Source organism: Aspergillus sydowii (assembly GCF_001890705.1).
Source record: "Aspergillus sydowii CBS 593.65 unplaced genomic scaffold ASPSYscaffold_5, whole genome shotgun sequence".
Taxonomy (NCBI): domain Eukaryota; kingdom Fungi; phylum Ascomycota; class Eurotiomycetes; order Eurotiales; family Aspergillaceae; genus Aspergillus; species Aspergillus sydowii.
This window is the reverse complement of record NW_024467863.1, coordinates 691,547-709,509: the sequence shown is the minus strand read 5'-3', so window position 1 is coordinate 709,509 and position 17,963 is coordinate 691,547. Positions and strand designations below refer to the sequence as shown.

The 17,963-nt window shown below is 50.5% G+C and overlaps 5 protein-coding genes across 5 annotated transcripts; 3 read left to right on the top strand and 2 right to left on the bottom strand.

The window, feature by feature from the left end:
* Window positions 1-234: 234 nt before the first annotated feature.
* ASPSYDRAFT_89387 (S-adenosylmethionine-dependent methyltransferase) lies at window positions 235-1,465 on the top strand (the record flags this gene model as incomplete). The annotated part of the gene is made up of 3 exons (XM_040852156.1): window positions 235-295; window positions 388-549; window positions 624-1,465. 3 exons carry the CDS (start codon window positions 235-237, stop codon window positions 1,463-1,465), a joined length of 1,065 nt encoding a protein of 354 aa, XP_040702457.1.
* Window positions 1,466-1,888: 423 nt separating this feature from the next.
* On the bottom strand, window positions 1,889-3,330 carry ASPSYDRAFT_89386 (uncharacterized protein; the record flags this gene model as incomplete). Its single annotated transcript, XM_040852155.1, has 2 exons — window positions 1,889-2,884; window positions 2,947-3,330. The coding sequence occupies 2 exons, from the start codon at window positions 3,328-3,330 to the stop codon at window positions 1,889-1,891; spliced, it is 1,380 nt and encodes a 459-aa protein (XP_040702456.1).
* A 2,966-nt stretch (window positions 3,331-6,296) lies between these two features.
* Window positions 6,297-8,867, bottom strand: ASPSYDRAFT_45038 (Hsp70 family protein). The gene is made up of 3 exons (XM_040846960.1): window positions 8,780-8,867; window positions 8,594-8,711; window positions 6,297-8,527 (listed from the first exon to the last, which is right to left on the bottom strand). Exons 1-3 carry the CDS (start codon window positions 8,804-8,806, stop codon window positions 6,669-6,671), a joined length of 2,004 nt encoding a protein of 667 aa, XP_040702455.1. The 5' UTR covers window positions 8,807-8,867; the 3' UTR covers window positions 6,297-6,668.
* Window positions 8,868-10,217: 1,350 nt separating this feature from the next.
* ASPSYDRAFT_57911 (uncharacterized protein) lies at window positions 10,218-12,730 on the top strand (the record flags this gene model as incomplete). Its single annotated transcript, XM_040849453.1, has 5 exons — window positions 10,218-10,240; window positions 10,321-10,389; window positions 10,455-10,934; window positions 10,998-12,590; window positions 12,646-12,730. The coding sequence occupies 5 exons, from the start codon at window positions 10,218-10,220 to the stop codon at window positions 12,728-12,730; spliced, it is 2,250 nt and encodes a 749-aa protein (XP_040702454.1).
* Window positions 12,731-13,501: 771 nt separating this feature from the next.
* Window positions 13,502-17,501, top strand: ASPSYDRAFT_152118 (SKI complex RNA helicase subunit SKI2; the record flags this gene model as incomplete). Its single annotated transcript, XM_040842162.1, has 3 exons — window positions 13,502-13,728; window positions 13,803-16,582; window positions 16,633-17,501. The coding sequence occupies 3 exons, from the start codon at window positions 13,502-13,504 to the stop codon at window positions 17,499-17,501; spliced, it is 3,876 nt and encodes a 1,291-aa protein (XP_040702453.1).
* Between the last annotated feature and the right edge of the window lie 462 nt (window positions 17,502-17,963).

Genomic DNA, 17,963 nt, shown 5'->3' with positions numbered 1-17,963 from the left:
TTGATTGTATCGACTGCAGCGATCTCTGACGGACACCTCTGACACAGAAACGAGGTCATGTGAGGCCGGAGCGTTGGAAGTCGAAGATTACTAACCCAACTTAGTCCAAGGTCATCAGCCAATCACAGACCTCGGGTTTTGACTCGATGAAAAGCTTCATCTTTGATAGACTATCAGACTTTCCCCCGAAGATAACCCGTCAACTATACATCCCATCCCCGAGTAATCAGCGAGATGGAAAGCATAACAAGCTTCGTCTCCTTCATCGGGCAAGAGGTAGAAGATGCCGAAGAGGGTATGTCAATCAATACAATACCTCCTCAGCCTAGCCTGTGTACCCATGTGCTATAGTAGAAACCAGACACGGTAGTTGATCAATCTGCTTAGAATCCTTCCTCCTCTTCTCCCAAGACATCCCCTCCTCGAATCTAGGCTTCGTCGACTCCAAGGCCACGTCCGTCGACATCTCCATCCACGACCAGGAGTATACAGTCCACCAATCTCCAACGCTTCTCTCATCTTCTCGCGCTGGAGGGACAACAGGTGCAGGTACACATACATCTTACAATATAAAATTACATACTCTTTATATCACTTCACGCGACCGCTAACGAATAATCTAGTCCTATGGAAAATAACCCCCCTCTTCGCAGAATGGCTCTCAGACCAGCTATCCAATCCCCTCTGGACACACTCGATCCTAAGACCCTCATCAACAGTCGTCGAGCTAGGATGCGGCATCTCAGCCCTCACGGCCCTCGCAATCTCCCCCCTCCTTGAGCCGCACGGGAACGGGGACGGTCACTACATCGCCACAGACCAGGAATACGTCCACCGTCTTTTCCGCCAGAACCTACTCAGCAATCCTCCACGTTCATCAGCATCAGCATCTACCAGAAAATCCAAGGCGCAGCCAAAGGGGAAAAGAGGGCAGAAACCATCTACTACCACTACTAATACTGGCAGTAATGAGAGTGAGAATACAAACACAAACCCACACCAGAATATCACGTTCACATCCCTAGACTGGGAAACGGATCATCCCGAGACACTGAAGCAGCAGGTCCAACACCAATCAAACCCTTCACAACATAACGGTGGTGGAAATGGGGATGATGAAGAGGGGTCAGACGAGGAGGATAACGGCTTCGACATCCTCCTCTCGTGCGACTGCATCTACAACGAAGCTCTAATATCGCCCTTCGTGCGGGCTTGCGCTGAGATTGCCCGGCTGCGGCCGATATTCAGTCCCAATACAGACGGATCGCCATTAACTCATGGGCGGCGGAAGAAACCAACAATATGCATCATTGCGCAGCAGCAGCGCTCGCCGGATGTCTTTGAGGCGTGGCTAAGGGAGACGATGCGCTATTTCAGGGTATGGCGGGTGGCTGATGATGTGCTGGGGGAGAGGTTGGGTGTTGGGAGTGGGTATTTGGTGCATGTTTTGGTTTTGAAGACATGATGGCTCTTCATTTAGAGTGGTCTTTGATGTACCTCTATATATAATTCCACGCCTGGATAGAAGTAGTAGTCTCTCTTTTGCTTAGTATTACAATACAAAGGTTCAGAAAGATTAAAATTGAGGACGGCCGTAGGTAAACATTATATATTAGAGATGGAAAACTATAGTAGAGATCCACCTGGTATACCATAACAAGAGGGTATTGATGCAGACAGGCCTAAGCTCAAGCTTTGTGCAGCTCAGCTCAGTTCAAATAATGCAAAGTCCAGATGCGAAATTCTTTTTTGGCAAACAACAGAAAAAATCAATGCGATGCAATGCAATGCAATGGTCCAGTTAGTTAATCAGACAGTCAGTTTGGTGACAGTGGTAGTAACAGTAGTGGTCGTCCACGTATGTATGCATTATTATATCACTCGTATTTTATTCGGCCTCTGCGTTCTTCTTATTCTCGCCGGACAACTCGTCCTTCGGAAATCGCATCTGCCGCTCCCGCGCCAACTCAGCCACTTCATCCGCGAATGGGATTGGGGAGATGGTGCGCTCCCGCTTTCTGGGCGAGGGGGCTGACTCGGGCTCGCGGTCGATAATGGAGGAGATCGATTGCTTCGTAGAGCCGTTGGTCTTAGGTATCGCGGATACGGATGCAGGTACAGAGACTGGTGCGGGAGGGTGTTCCTCCGAGGGTGTGAGGAGGGCACCTGGCGGAGGCAACGGTCTGCTATCTGACGATTCGGTTTTGACGACAGAGTGGACGGCGCTCTCGTCATCGGAGCCCGTCGAATATTCCATTTCCTGCGGGTATCCTTCGGGGTCGGTAGGTGCGGAATCGATACGGCTTTCTTCGGTTGATGCGCGGTGGCCGTTGGCAACTGGAGGGAGCGGGGCGGCGGGGTCGTAGACGACACCGCAGACTTCAAGGGCGCGGGACTGGCTCCCTAGACTGCGGTCCTTGTGCTTTTTTGTGAGGTGGCACATGAAGCCGTGCAAAGTCACGAAATCGGCCTTGCCGCAGCCGGAGACCGGGCAGGTGAGGTAGACTAGGCTACCGTCTGATGGGCGTTTCCAGAGAGCTCGTCCTGAAGGATCATGTGCGGCTGGTCGTCCGTGGCGCTCTCCCCAGGCTTCCACGTTCTTGATTGTATACTTTTGCTTTCGTCGGATTGAACCAGTGCCTGTTGGGTCGTGGTGCATATGTTGCTGATGATGAGGCGGTGGAATCTGTGCTTGTGGAGGCGGAGGAGGAGCAATGGCACGGGGTTCTGGAGGAGTTTGTTGCTGTAGGAAGGCGAGTGTAGTAGCTGCATTGGTTTCTGACAGACGACGAGGCGGCGTGGGACGTAGAGGAGGGGATTCGAGACTTGAATTATAGAGGCCCATAGATTCCCGCTTCAGCCGTTTCCGTTGCCTTCGCAGTTCCTGTCGAACAAAGCACGAGTCAGAATGCGGTCTATAATCGATTCAAGAGCATCATTCCATACCTCTTCTTCTACCTCTGCGTTTTCAGTCATCCTACGAAATTCTTCATCTTCTCGCTTCCGGATAGCAAGTAAATGGCTACGGGCAGCCATACGAGCGGCCTCTTCATGTTCCAGTTGCCTCAAGCGGGCCTCAATGTGATCCATATTAGATACGCCAGGTGTGGGTGGTCCTTGGGGGCCTGGCGGCCCTTGATCTTGCATCGGTGGTGGGTAGTGACGGAACGGCTGGTGGCCGTGCATCATGGACTCCGGAGGCACTGGTTGGCCAGGGTTCATAGCAATTGGATGAAAGCGCGGTAGACTCATGTTGACATGGTGACCAGGGATATTGCCGGTCATGCCATTCTCGTGCACAGAGGGCACTGGAGGTGCAGCAACTGTCATGGTGGGAGTGACTAGACGTCCAGCACAAGGTTAGTGGTACCGCTAAGTGTATTGGGTTCTTGACATAAGAGAGACAATATGTCAAGACAAATGACTCGAGATGTAGTTGAGGGAAGTCGACCAGCGGTGGTCTGACGAGGCGGAGAATGACAGTCTGGGGAACCAAGCACTCAAGGCAACGAGTAGATATAGCCACGACAAGAGGGGGGATGCAGCCAAATAGGGAAGAAGGCAAGCTCAAAGTACTTACAGTGAACGACGAAAAGGCCTTCAGAAAGTCACCCCCAGCCAGAGAACCTTGAAAAAAACAAACTGCTAGCGCGCTGCAGCTTGCCCGTTTTTTCTTTCCCTCCACAAGTCCAGCGACGACCAGGAGAATTAGCGACTCGGTGGTTTGTCGAGATAACGGCCAAGCAAGGGATTTATTGACTGATGTATCGATCCTACTGGACGGGGATATGTATGGATCAAGAAGTGGAAGAGGACAAAGTCAAAAACGGAGCAAGAAAAACGGAAGGCAGAAAAGACAGAAGGACCCTTGCCAAGGTGAATGTGATCGATTGGAGGTTCTTCCAGGCTGGAGACTAAGAGGCAGCTAGCTCAACTAGTCGTTCACTCAAACCAGTGGGATCTTGCGGTCAAACAAGCCATGGAATCAAATGGACACAATTGGGACTGCACTAGCGAGCCGGCATCAGATGTAGTAATAATTGTCAATATTATGTTCTCTGCCTGGGGTTTCTCAATCGCAACCTTCCCCCTTCTCTGCAAATGCAATAAATTCAACAGCAGGTCGGTTTGCTGGCCGGTCTGTTTTTCTTCTCTGTTTCCCCACTAAATTCTATCCTGTTATTTCCAGCTGATTGTGTGGTCCCAGCGGTTCTAATAGGGGCGTTCTATGGATCGAGAATCCACTACCGTCGCACTAGTGACAAACACAGTCATCTCAACAATGTACCTGCAATCAGGAATCCAGTCACCCCCAGGCCAGCTCCTTGCACCTTCAGGCTGCTGTCGAATGAGGCGCGCAGAGGGCCAACCATGGAGACACACTGATTGTGCTGGACAGTCTGCCGGAGTCTGGCCGAGCAGCTCAACAGTTTTGTTACAATTGCTGGGCTTGTTTATTTTTAGGGTGCCGCGGCCAATAGGAGTGCGATGATCTACTACCAATGTGTAACACTTTAAATGAGAGGGAGAACCAAGTCAGCTGCCGGAACTGTCCACTCTCGCTAATTCTGTCTGTGGAGAGCGACTCTCTTGCGGCGGGAAGTGAGAGCTGAGAAATCACGATAAACAGCAGAACCTGGGAACACAAAGACTGGAAACGGAGCTCAGCCCTTCAGAAGTTTTACTGGAAATTGTGCAATAATCCAAGTGGGGTCGACACCACTCAAAAATCGTCAACAACCAGTGGATTCCCTGTTTATTATTAAATGATCTTCAAATTAATTCTGTCACGAGAATCTGCCCTGCCAGTCGGAATTCGCATTCTTCACAGTTCACACTCACGGCACCTTCAATCAGCAGTCAGGACGCTGCATTCTGATCGGATGATGTGATGGTCCAGTCCGGTTCTTCCCATTCTTCCCCAAATCCAGTCTTGTTGGAGGTTTGTCTTTGCATTTGTGTACCGCAATGATTTGCTCCTTGGCTGCACTGTTTCTGCACGTCTCCCAGTGGAGAAGAGCCACAGCTCTGCCGATAACAGAAAGTACGGACTCCCTGCCGACAATCAGAATCTTCCATCGAACACCATCGCATCTCGATAATCGATTCATCTCGAATCTTATGCTTGGAACTTCGAAACGCCGTTCTGCGTTTTCATTAGCTAGCTCTCACAGGCACCTCGTAAAAGTATCCAGCCCAGCCGCTCGCTCAGGGATTAATGTTTGAACTTAAGGCCTTAAACCCGTTGATTATTGAACTATATTCCGCTCAGTCCGCTGTCCCGACAAAACGAGATCCGCTGCTGGCTGGATCTGGAATCTGGATCGTGGATGAGTCCAAAACGGCAGCCAGCTCACTGTCTCAAGACAGAAAACTTGACATTTGACGCTGACAGTGACAACCCTGCTGCTGCACTGCTGCAACTAGTACGTACTGCTGGACTGGAGTAACGTAGGACTGACCCAAGTCCAACTGGTACTGCATGCATTTCTCCCCGCCCAGCCCCTTGCCAGCTACGTGCCAGTCTGCAGTTGCCACTCCCAGTGCCCCGTCTCTCAGTCATACATACGTATGATTATATTAAATCATTATTTGCTCCAACACCAACAAGACAGATTGTGCCTCAGAATCAAACAAGAGTGGAGGAAGCCAAGTCGGAACTAAACTCTCCCCAGGAACTCGAGCATGAGCCAGCTCCTCGGTCCACTTTATCTACTGGAGACCGGTTTGGCCAGCTGGCGCGCAGGCCAACACAACACACACTAAAGTAACAACTAACTACAGTCGACTCTGAAAGCAGAACGGGAACTGGAATTGGATGGATGGACCCCGGTTGGTTTGAGATATGGATCCGGGCTTGTTAGAGCGTGAGGGCGTTAGCCCGCTTAGGCACGAACTAGCTGAGTGAGACTGTGAGTCTGTGAGTCTGAATCACTTCGAAACGCTGAGTGGGCACGCTGGGCATGTCTGTGGGTTTCTGAGACTGGATAGATGTACATGGCCACCGGCTGGGAAGAAAGTGAGGCGCCGAGGCTCGAGCTCGGAGCATCCAATCTGTGCTGTGTTGGCCTTGTCGGGTTGGAGGTTGGAAAGTTGGAACTTTCTCAGTGCAGCTTTCTGTAGACTTCTGGTGTCCGTGACTGGCTCCTGCCCTGCTTGTGTGTTGTCTGCAACATCTACAGTTTCAGAAGGATTCAGAAGTTGTGAATTTCAGTTTACCTCTTTTTTTTGGTCAATTTCCTTGTTAAATCGAGAGGAGAATTTCCTATTCTATTATCTCACACGCTCCAAGCCCACCAACCACATCATGCTTGCTTTTGTGGTCCCAAAGCCGTAATGTCATTAAGTTACAAATTTGTAGGCAAACCTGCAATCCATCCAATGGTTGCTCCCCCGTTTAAATCAGAGTGCTTGCCCGATAAAAGGGTATGAAGCAAAGCGGGGGATTTGGAAAAGAGTAAAAAAGGAGTAAAAAAAATCAATGACTTAACACCCGTACACCGAGACAAGGGCATCTCAAACAACCCCATCAGTATGTATACACAGAATGCAGAGAAATAAAAGGGAGATCATATCTAGAAAAACAGTAGGGGGAAATAGTAAAAAATACAAAGAGGCCACCAATAAGCTTGATGCTTCAAGCATGATGGTCAATCATGGTAGTACATTTATTGCTTGTTCTCGCCCTGGCCGTTCTCACCCTGGGGAGGCTGCTGCTGCTGCTGCTCAGACTGGGCCTTGTGCATCTTGTCGAAGAGGGTCAAGCTGGAAGTCTGGAGCTCATCGGTCTTCTGCTTGAGCTCATCGGCGGTGGCAGCAAGCTCGCCAGACTGGTTCTTGGCAACGAACTCGCGGAGAGTGTTGATCTTCTCACGGATCTGGTCAGCCTCGGCCTTGTCGAGACGGTCCTCGAACTCCTTGAGGGCCTTCTCGGTATCGTTCAGGACGGAGTCAGCGCGGTTGGCAGCCTCAATGGCGAGCTTGCGCTCCTTGTCCTGAGCACCGTACTTCTCGGCATCGTCAACCATGGACTGGATCTCAGCGTCAGAGAGACCGGAGCCAGAGGCAATGGTGATGGACTGGTCCTTGTTGGTGGACTTGTCCTTGGCGTGGACGTGGACAATGGAGTCAGCGTCAATGTCGAAGGTAACCTCGACCTGAGGGACACCACGGTGGGCAGGAGGAATGCCAACAAGCTGGAAGTTTCCAAGCAGCTTGTTGTCCTTAACAAGCTCACGCTCACCCTGGAAGACCTTAATTTCGACAGCAGTCTGGAAGTCGGCAGCGGTAGAGAAGGTCTGTGACTTCTTGGTGGGGATGGTGGTGTTGCGGTTGATCAGACGAGTGAAAACTCCGCCAAGGGTCTCGATACCGAGAGAGAGGGGAGTGACATCGAGGAGCAGAACGTCAGTGACCTCACCAGCAAGGACAGCACCCTGGACGGCGGCACCAATGGCGACAGCCTCATCGGGGTTGACGGACTTGGCGGGCTCACGGCCGAAGAGAGACTTGACAGACTCGGTGACCTTGGGCATACGGGTCATACCACCGACAAGGATGATCTCCTGGATCTCGCTGGACTGGAGGTTGGCATCCTTGAGGGCCTTGCGCACGGGCTCGACAGTGCGGTTGATGAGAGGGTCGACAAGAGACTCGAGCTGAGAGCGGGTCATCTTGAGGTTGATGTGCTTAGCACCGCTGGCATCAGCAGTGATGAAAGGAAGGTTGATCTCAGTCTGCAGAGAAGAGGACAGTTCGATCTTGGCCTTCTCAGCGGCTTCACGGATACGCTGGATAGCCATACGGTCACCGGAGAGGTCAAGGCCAGACTCCTTCTTGAACTGCTGGACGATGTGGCGGACAAGGTTGATGTCAAAGTCCTCACCACCAAGGTGGGTGTCACCGTTGGTCGACTTCACCTCGAACACACCCTTCTGGATTTCAAGAACGGAGATATCGAAAGTACCACCACCGAGATCGTATACAGCGACAACTCGGTCAGCCTCCTTCTCAAGACCATAGGCAAGGGCAGCAGCCGTGGGCTCGTTGACGACACGAAGGACGTTGAGACCAGCGATCTGACCAGCATCCTTGGTGGCCTGACGCTGGGAGTCGTTGAAGTAGGCAGGGACAGTGACGACGGCGTTCTTGACGGGCTTGCTCAGGTAGTTCTCAGCGGTCTCCTTCATCTTGTTGAGAACGAAACCTCCGATCTGAGCGGGAGAGTACTTCTCGCCGCGGGCCTCAACCCAAGCGTCACCGTTGGTGTGCTGGACGATCTTGTAGGGAACCTCCTTGATGTCACGCTGAACCTCAGCATCGGTGAACTTGCGGCCAATGAGACGCTTGGTGGCGAACAGAGTGTTTTCAGGGTTGACAACAGCCTGGCGCTTAGCAGCGATACCGACAAGACGCTCACCGTCCTGGGCGAAAGCGACGACGGAGGGTGTTGTGCGGGCACCCTCAGTGTTCTCAATGATCTTGGGCGTCTTGCCCTCCATAACAGCCACAGCAGAGTTGGTGGTACCTGCATATCCATGTTAGCGATGCACGGCAATGCGACCAATGATGGTTTGGAACAAGCTGTACTCACCCAGATCAATACCAATGACCTGGCCCTTCACCTTCTCTTCCGTAGAGTTCCATCGCCGGGCAGCGACGCTAGGGAGTCTGAAAGCAGGAGCGCGAGCAAAAGGAGCAGTGCGCGGGAGCTGGAACAGGTTCAAGTCAGCGTCGATGTAATTGTTTGCAGCGCAACCGTACAAGGGGCAAGACCTACCGCGCGGACGAAACGGGATGAGAGCATTGTGATGGGATTATGAGAAGGACAGAAAAATAAAATAATACAGGAATTAAAAGATTATAAAACACACCCCAGTCGATTCAATCGAAAGGAGGGAAGGATGGATGGAAGAGGGTATCGGATGGAGAGATGGGAAGGTGAAGAGATGAGGAAGAATTTTTTGGCTTGTTTTCGGAGAGGAAGAAACTGGAGGAAGGGAGACGGCAAAGAAAAGAGGACTAGTGGAAATTGCGCGGAGAGCTTCGGCCCGTCGTCGAACTTGGTAGAATCACGCTGCTGACCTGTCTGTCCAATCACAGTGTCACATCGAGCTAACCTTTGACCGTCTGGGCAACCGATCTTGCAGCTCGGTCGCCTCTGCTCAGGACTTCAGGGAGATGCTAGCATCTTCCAGGAAGGGTTATTTCAGCGGAGACTCCTCTCAATCTCTACAGAAAGGCCCATGATCTCTACAGACCTTGTTAAATAACTCAGCTCCATCCTCGTCCGGTGTTTTAAGCTCCAAAGTGTCACAATGCATTACACGTGACCCGTCCCTTCGGGAGTCCGACCGAGGCTTTGCCGCCTTTCCTCCGTTCGACGGATGGGTAGCCGGAGAGACGTTGCCACTGCCATGCACGCCGAAGCGAAGACATCGTTATTATGTATCAGTTTGTTGGATACTGGTTGTAAATGTATTATTATGCTTCTATGCGTTCTTTAGGCGTTGAGTTTAGTAATTCCGCCTTGATCCGCAAAGTCGTCGATCAGTTTTTGTGTATATACCTTGAAGGTCGGCTCAAAATATATATTTGCCTTAACAGGAGAAACAACATGGATGAGCTCCATCAACGGCAAACAGACTTCAAGGTTAGCTTAACCACAAGATCACACTACTGCATCAACTAGCAAGTATTCAGAGTGAGACTCGGCCTGGAGGACAAAAGACTCGAGCTCTATCACGTTATTCGCCGCTTGCAAGTTCCCCGGATCGAGCAATAAGTATTACGTCATCCGTCCGACGTGTGAGGTCTTGACCTCCGAACTCGTAACATCAATACTTACCTAAAGACCGGGGTTACTAACTATCTGGGGTTCACTTTTCGTTCCCTTTTTTTTTATGACCACAAGCTGGGGCCTGAGAAACCAAAAAGAAAGAAATTAATCACGTTTAGTTGTAGCTTGTGACCTCTGGTCTGAGCTGGGCGGCGCCAATCCTCCAGCTATCTTGACTTTCATGGGATTTGGGTAACAGTCCTCAAGCTCCACCACACCACTTATTCTTCTAGAATAAGACTATCGCCGCCACAAAGCTCGAACGCTTCTCCGTCATCGTTATCGCTTGACTGCCCGCTGTTCGCCGCCTAATAACAACGGCGCTTCTCTCTTGCTGCCACATTTAACAATGTCACTCTGGTCTTGACCATCTCTCACTATGACTACGGATCCCGCGCTGTCGTTAGTATTACCCACAACCTCCAGCCCAGGACCCTGTTGCTTTGTCCCGTCGTGTGCTAAAACTACCCAACTCGGCTTAGGTATCATCCGACCGAGTCCCTCGTTCTTCCTACAAAGCGCCGCTTCTTCCCTTTCAAGATACCTAACTAGTCTGTCCCACCCTTGCCTTGGTCAGGTTTGTTACATTGTTGGCCTCTGGACTGACATCCTGTAGCCATCAACAACTTCGACACTACATCAGCACAGCCGATCGGGATAGAATCTACGTTATCGCCGACCGGGTGGTGTATTCAATTCACATTTCATCGCGGAAACGGGAAAAGATCGCAGTTATTCCATTCGAACCGAAGTGTCTTGCTGCTGGATATGGCTGGATTGGTATCGGAGGCACAAACAATGGCGAGTGCGCTTTCGTGAAGCTTTCCGATTGGAACGTGCGTGTATCTCGCGACACGCCGACTGGGCAGCCGGCGGATGTAGATAGCGCTTTGCCAATTGATCTTGAAGCTTCACAGAGGGTTTCGCCACGAGAATCGACGGGTTCGGAACAACCGTCGAATTTGGGTTTTGGTGCCAGTCAATTACCGGAGGTCCAGCTGCATAAATTCGGTGGTAGTATCGTCAACTCTGTGACTATCCATCGTCTACCTGGCGATGAAAAAGGATTCACAGACGAAGATGTTGCGGTTCTTAGGTATTACCGTGGATATTCATTCATATTCGGCTTAGAGCCTGCTAACTTCTTTTGCGCTTGCAGCAACAATGACAAATCAGTAACCATATATTCAATGACACGCTCAAAAGTTCTAAAGAAACTCGGTCACCCGGCGTGTATGAATTATGCAATCATTTCACCAAATTCGAGTCTCCTGGCCGCGGTTGGAGATGAATCCAGCGCCTATTTCTACAGCCTCACTCGTGACCTGTCGGCTGTGGTTTCCACTGAGACAGGAGAGAAGTTGAGCGGCTGGACATTGGACCGCATTCTTTGTTTCGAGATGGAGCTCGGCCCCAAGGTCGAAGATAAATGCTGTTTTACTATTGCGTTTTCCCAATCCAATAGACTGTGTGCCATTGGATCGCAATCCGGAGTGATTACAATTTTTGACGTTAGGAGCATCCAGGAACCCGCCGCCACTCCTTCTGACAAGAGCCCAATTGTCTGCTATTTCAACTCATCGAGGTCTAACTTTCGTGGCGGAGCTGTGCGGTGTATGAGCTTTTCACCCGAACCTTGGGACCTTCTTGTTTGGCTCGAGGATAAAGGGCATGCTGGAATTGCAGATGTGCGGCAGGCTTTTATGCGGAGACAAATAGTCGAATTCGATGCGAATGAATCAAACGACGTTGAGGAAGTTGAGATGGAGCCGATAATTGACGAATCAATGGAATCAATGCTTGGCGTGGACAGGCAGGCTACTCCCGAACTGTATCACGGACTTGATTCACGGGCGTTACTTGACTCGGTTGAGGGCCATTTTGATGATCAGGGAGGTGACGGATCTGATACCTCACCACTGAGGGAAAGTTTGATACAAGACTTAACGTCAAGAGAGAGAACAATCGTGCAATTCCTGAATACAGCACGCTGGACGTCAGTGGTAGAGGACAGCCTGACAGACCGGGCAACCAGAGATAATGCTGATGCGCACCCACATTCTGTGTCTCGCACAAGACAGCAAGGTCTCACGAGCGGAGCCAATAGAGCACCTCGTCCTACTTCACCCCGTCCTGTCATACACTCACAGAGCAATCACGAGACTAGAGACCGAGATGCAAATGCGGACAGCCCAACACCAGATCCACAGCCAAGCATTACATTGAGCTGGACCACTTCGCCGGAAGAGCTACGGTCCGCTACGTTAGATACTCCGGCTCATCCTGTGGAAGCAAGCTCAAGTGATCAAAGTGGCTCTAGTAATGAGAGTGGAAATGGGAGTCGGCTTCGCAGGACCGTAGCCCGACCGACGGCAAATTTTGACTACTCCACTACCACTCAAAGTTCGATACCGCGCCCGAGAAATCACCAGCGATCTCGATCTGTTCATAGGCGCCCTGAAAGACAAGACGATGATGCGGATGTCCCGCCCAGCTTAAGAGCGAACATAGTGGCCTTCGAGCGCCTTCGACGCCAGCGGCAGCTCATTAATGAGGCAGATACCATGAGTCGAAATAGTATGCGCGGGCAACGGTATACGCAGCAACCATCGCTAGGTATTGATCATGCCCGCCCCTCGCGGATTCGAAGCGTAATCCATGATCCGCCAGAGCATAGCTTTGGGTATGGGCGCCGAGATTCGGATCCCAACTGTTCAGCTGGACTTGGATTTGGTGCCGATGGGAGATCACTGTAAGCAGAAATGAGTTTCTATCCTGGCAGGTGCAGGCTGACTCTAATTTCCTAGATACATCGCAACCGTGACTGGGATCTTTGAGTACCAACTAAACATCACGGACCGCAAGACTTTCCCAGTGATGACCTACAGATAATTAATATTAATTGCAAAATCGGTTGGCTCATCATCATATGAGCATCACAAAAGCAACACCCACGATTAATGGTCCTGTTATCGGTTTCAGAATTGAGTCTGGTCGTGGGCGGGGTCGCAGGACTTCTCTTGCCAATGACTGGCAAAAACTATTGCTGATACGAAAGGCTAAACATTATAATGGTTCCTATTCTCATGTCCTATTTTCATCACATTATTATGAGGCGCTGGGTTTTCAGGAGTGTTGTATAGTTCCCATTGTTGGTTTCAATTCTTCTTAGTGCACCAATGTGGCGTTAGATTTTTCCAAAATAAAACTCTAATTTAATAGGGATTGATGTTACCGTGTCATTCAAGTCCACATATTATAGAAAATATTGAACCAGGCCCTCACCACTGTTAGTAGTACTTATGGTTCTTCATACCCATTCACTATCTATGAGACTCGTATCCGGGACGGCTGCCACCAAGCCAGCGCAGGTCTCCACCCGCAACAACGTCAGCGGAAAGCTCTTGTGTCCCCCACCAAGACACCCGCTTTCAACTTGCTGTGTTTCGCCTTAGGAGCCTAGGACCATACACTCTCAATCCAACGGCCCGTGAATTATCTCCGCATACAGACAGAGTTTTCTTTAATATTCGCAAGATTTCATAGATTGTCGGCGTTCGCGGAGTGGCTGTCCAAGCCATTGACTCGGCTGAGGTGTACTCCTGCTCCTCATTCCAGGCTTTCCCTTGAAGAGATATCGGTGGCATCAATATACATGCTCCGATGGACAGCCTCACATCAACCCTAGCCGGGCTCAACCTGGACTCGCAAGGTATTGCGGGGAAGTCCTTTGATGCGCGCCTTGAAGAGGAAGAGAACGGCAGTTACCAAAATTACGCCCCTCGGCGCAGAACACGCCCATCTGCCACGGAAACGAGGCGCGAGCTGGAGGATGAATTCCTGAACCCATCGCCTCAATTTAACTCCGAGTGGTTGAATCGCTTACAGAGGTAGGCTCTGCCGTCAGCTTTCAACTGATTCGAGTGTTCAGGCCTTGATGAGTATGTTACTGACAATTTACCAGGAGATGGGATACATCAACGGACTACACTGACCTATTCGAGGTTGCCGGCACGCAAACTCGGACTATTGTTCGGTTCGATCGCGAAGGTCTCGAAGGGCGTGTTACGGGTTATCACGAAGTCACTGTCCCCGCTAATAGCGCCAATGCGAAGAATTCGACGTCTTTGCTTCGCCGGCCGGCGGGCCGTGCTGATTTTGTAAGGGGTGCCGCGGGATTCTTCCCGTTTGCTCCTGGTGGTTTGGATGGTGTCGAGGCGATTGCCGAGATGGAGGAAACGCAGACTCCAGGGGCTTCAAGTTCTGCGGGGAAGCAGGCTGGTTTGGATCGCATCATTAATTTTGGGACTGAGGGAGGCCTACTTGAAGCTGCACCTGGCTTCTCGCGCGGACTGAAGTTTGGAGAGGCAAAGTCCAAAGAAGCCGCGGAGGAGGATGAAGAAGTTGAACACACGCTTCAGGAAGAGGATAAAAATATCAGTCCCGATCAGGATGAGACAGCTTCCGATGTGGAAGGAGGCGTGAAAATCGAAGATGAAGAATCGGATCAGGACGAAGAGGAAGAAGATATCGACTCGTTATTACCTGTTGAGTTCCCCTCTCTAGAGCCGCGTGCGCCGCTGCTCTCAACACTGCAGAAAAAGGGCGGCAAAGAATGGGCTCATGTTGTGGACGTCAACAAAGAAATCTCCAATTTCCACGAGCTTGTGCCGGATATGGCCCGTGAATGGCCATTTGAGCTGGATACTTTCCAGAAGGAAGCTGTTTATCATCTCGAGGGCGGAGACTCGGTCTTTGTGGCTGCACATACATCAGCCGGCAAAACAGTTGTCGCGGAGTATGCCATTGCGTTGGCTGCTAAGCATATGACAAAAGCCATCTATACGTCGCCCATTAAAGCCCTCAGTAATCAGAAGTTCCGCGACTTCAAAAATGAATTTGATGATGTTGGTATTCTGACGGGTGATGTTCAGATTAACCCGGAAGCAAGCTGTCTTATTATGACAACTGAGATTTTACGGAGTATGCTTTATCGTGGTGCAGATCTCATCCGAGATGTCGAATTTGTTATTTTCGACGAGGTCCACTACGTGAATGACCTTGAACGAGGCGTCGTGTGGGAAGAAGTCATTATTATGCTTCCCGAGCATGTCACTCTCATTCTCCTCTCCGCTACAGTGCCTAATACGCAGGAATTCGCATCCTGGGTGGGCCGAACAAAGAAGAAGGATATCTACGTTATATCGACAGCCAAGAGACCCGTTCCCCTTGAACATTATCTTTGGGCTGGGAAGAACAAATTCAAGATTGTCGACTCTAACAAACGGTTCCTCGAAAACAACTGGAAGGAAGCAGATGATATCATTTCCGGCAAGGACAAAATTAAAGCCCAGAAAGCGGCCGAGGCCCAAGCACAGTCTCAAGCAAGCAGGGGTGGTCCTCAAGGACGAGGACGTGGACAAGCTCCTGCTCGAGGCGGTCCGAGAGGAAACGGACAACGCGGAGGCGGACAACAACGAGGTAGAGGCGCGCCAGCAAATCGGGGAACCGGAAATATTGCGCGTACAGGTAGAGGTGGCGGACGTACAACTGCTGCCCAGGACAAGACTGTCTGGGTGCAAGTTGTCCAACATCTGCGCAAGGAGAATCTGCTACCGGCTTGTATATTCGTTTTTTCAAAGAAGCGATGCGAGCAAAATGCAGACTCGTTGTCTAACCAAGATTTCTGCAATGCCTCTGAGAAGAGTCTTATCCATATGACTATTGAAAAGTCCCTCACTCGCCTCAAAGTTGAAGACAGGACATTGCCGCAGATCCTTCGACTTCGTGAGCTATTGAGCCGAGGTATTGCCGTTCACCATGGCGGTCTCTTGCCAATCATGAAAGAAATTGTCGAGATTCTGTTCGCGAAAACATTGGTCAAGGTCCTTTTCGCTACCGAGACATTTGCGATGGGCCTTAACCTGCCTACCCGCACAGTCGTCTTTTCCGGATTCCGCAAGCATGACGGCAAAAGTTTCAGAGATTTACTGCCCGGTGAATACACTCAAATGGCAGGACGTGCCGGACGAAGAGGTCTCGATAACGTTGGTTATGTGATCATTGTGAACTCTGGCAAAGATGAGGCGCCTGCTGCCGGCGCACTAAGAAAGATGATCCTTGGTGATCCGACGAAACTTCGGTCACAGTTTAGGCTTACGTACAACATGATCTTGAACTTACTGCGAGTCGAAGCTTTGAAAATCGAAGAAATGATCAAGCGAAGTTTCAGCGAGAATGCCACACAGGCCTTACTGCCCGAACACGAGAAGCAGGTACAAATATCAGAGGCTAGTTTGGAGAAAATCAAACGCGAGCCCTGCGAGATTTGTGATATTGATATTGCCACCTGCCATGATTCATCGGTCGAATACGGAAAACTCACGAGCGAGCTACACCTAAATTTACTTTCGTCACCTGTTGGCAAACGCCTTCTTGTGCCAAAGCGGCTCGTTGTGTATCGTAAAGACGGATCGCGAACTGCTGGTGTTATAGTGCGAGAAGTCGGTGGCGGTCCCAATCCGGTGATCCAAATTCTCGAGATAGGCAAATTGGCTAGCAAGCGCCATCCAAGCGAGATCCTCCCATTCCTACCTGCGTTCCGTGGATTTATGAACCCTCTCCCAACCCGCGCAGCTGATATGACCCTGAAAGTCTTCAAGATTCCAATTGCCGATATTGAATGTGTCACCAATACTCTTGTCAAAATTAGTGGTCCGACATGGTACCTCAATATCAAGAAAGGTTTGTTGCAATTTTTTTGGGTAGAAAGGACCAGCTAACTCTCGTTATAGAGGCGATCAAGTTCGCAGAGAAGGAGTTGTCCAAACTATGCTCTTCGTGGACAACACCGACCTGGGATGAGTTAGATTGGGCCCGTATTAAAGAATTGCAGTTGAGGGACATTCTCGACAAACGACGTGAGCAAGCGAATGTTGCCCAGTCATGCGATTGCCTGAAGTGTCCCGATTTCTTGAAACACTTCGAGATGCAACGTGATGAGTGGCAAATCAAGGAAAATATTTCACAGCTTAAGCAGCTCATGTCGGACCAGAACCTCCAGCTTCTTCCTGACTACGAGCAGCGTATCCAGGTACTGAAGGACCTCGGCTTTGTCGACGAGCAGTCCCGCGTGCAGCTGAAAGGAAAGGTCGCCTGCGAGATTCATTCCGCAGATGAGCTTGTTTTGACGGAGCTGATCCTGGAAAATGTTCTCGCCGAATATGAGCCGGAGGAGATAGTCGCGCTCCTATCTGCTTTTGTGTTCCAAGAAAAGACGGAAAACGTTCCAACACTGACTCCCCGCCTGGAGAAGGGCATGGAAGCCATAGTCCGGATTTCAGAGAAGGTAAACGATGTGCAGATCCAGCACCAGGTAATTCAGTCCACAGAGGACAACAACGACTTTGCCAGCCAGCCGCGGTTTGGATTGGCGGAGGTTGTCTACGAGTGGGCCAAGGGGATGTCGTTTAACCGGATCACGGATCTCACGGATGTGATGGAGGGGACGATTGTGAGAACCATTACCCGACTTGACGAAACTTGCCGGGAGGTGAAGAATGCGGCCAAGCTGGTTGGAGACCCGACGCTTTACGCGAAAATGCAAGAAGCGCAGGAGAAGATCAAGAGGGACGTGATTTTCGCGGCGTCCCTGTATATGTAGGCTACAAGTCCATAGTAATGTGGCTGATGAGAACCACGTGGGTAACAATGCGGTCTTTATTTTTTATTTTTCTGCCAGAAGAATTCGTGATCGCACGAAGTAGGAATAATCAGGCACAACCACACTATCAGCCTAACACAGCTGTTTATCGCGCAGAATTTATGAATTGATTATTCACCAGAGTGTATTTGAATATATCTTTCTCTGTAAGAGCCAATATCCGTCCCCTGAACCAAGCGTTTTGACGAAAATTCTCTTACCGCGCGCGGGGCGGCAGGCGGTCTGATTCGCTGCCCTAGACGCGGGGCCAACACCGCCTGAAAATCCACGAGAGAAAACCAAAAGTGCCCTCTCCCTATTGATCCCCCTCTTATCTTCTCCTCCTTGTCCTCTCTGGGCTCCTCGATTACGCCACTACGTCAAGGGGTTTTTTTGTCCCGTTTATTTTTTTGAGTCTTGATT

What these genes read in the sequence shown, in the direction of transcription:
- ASPSYDRAFT_45038 (XM_040846960.1), bottom strand. Translation starts at nt 8,806, where the DNA reads ATGCTCTCATCCCGTTTCGTCCGCGCG. An exon ending in CATCCCGTTTCGTCCGCGCG is followed by an intron (nt 8,712 to 8,779) that starts GTAGGTCTTGCC and finishes AACCTGTTCCAG; the next exon opens with CTCCCGCGCACTGCTCCTTT. An exon ending in GGTCATTGGTATTGATCTGG is followed by an intron (nt 8,528 to 8,593) that starts GTGAGTACAGCT and finishes ATGGATATGCAG; the next exon opens with GTACCACCAACTCTGCTGTG.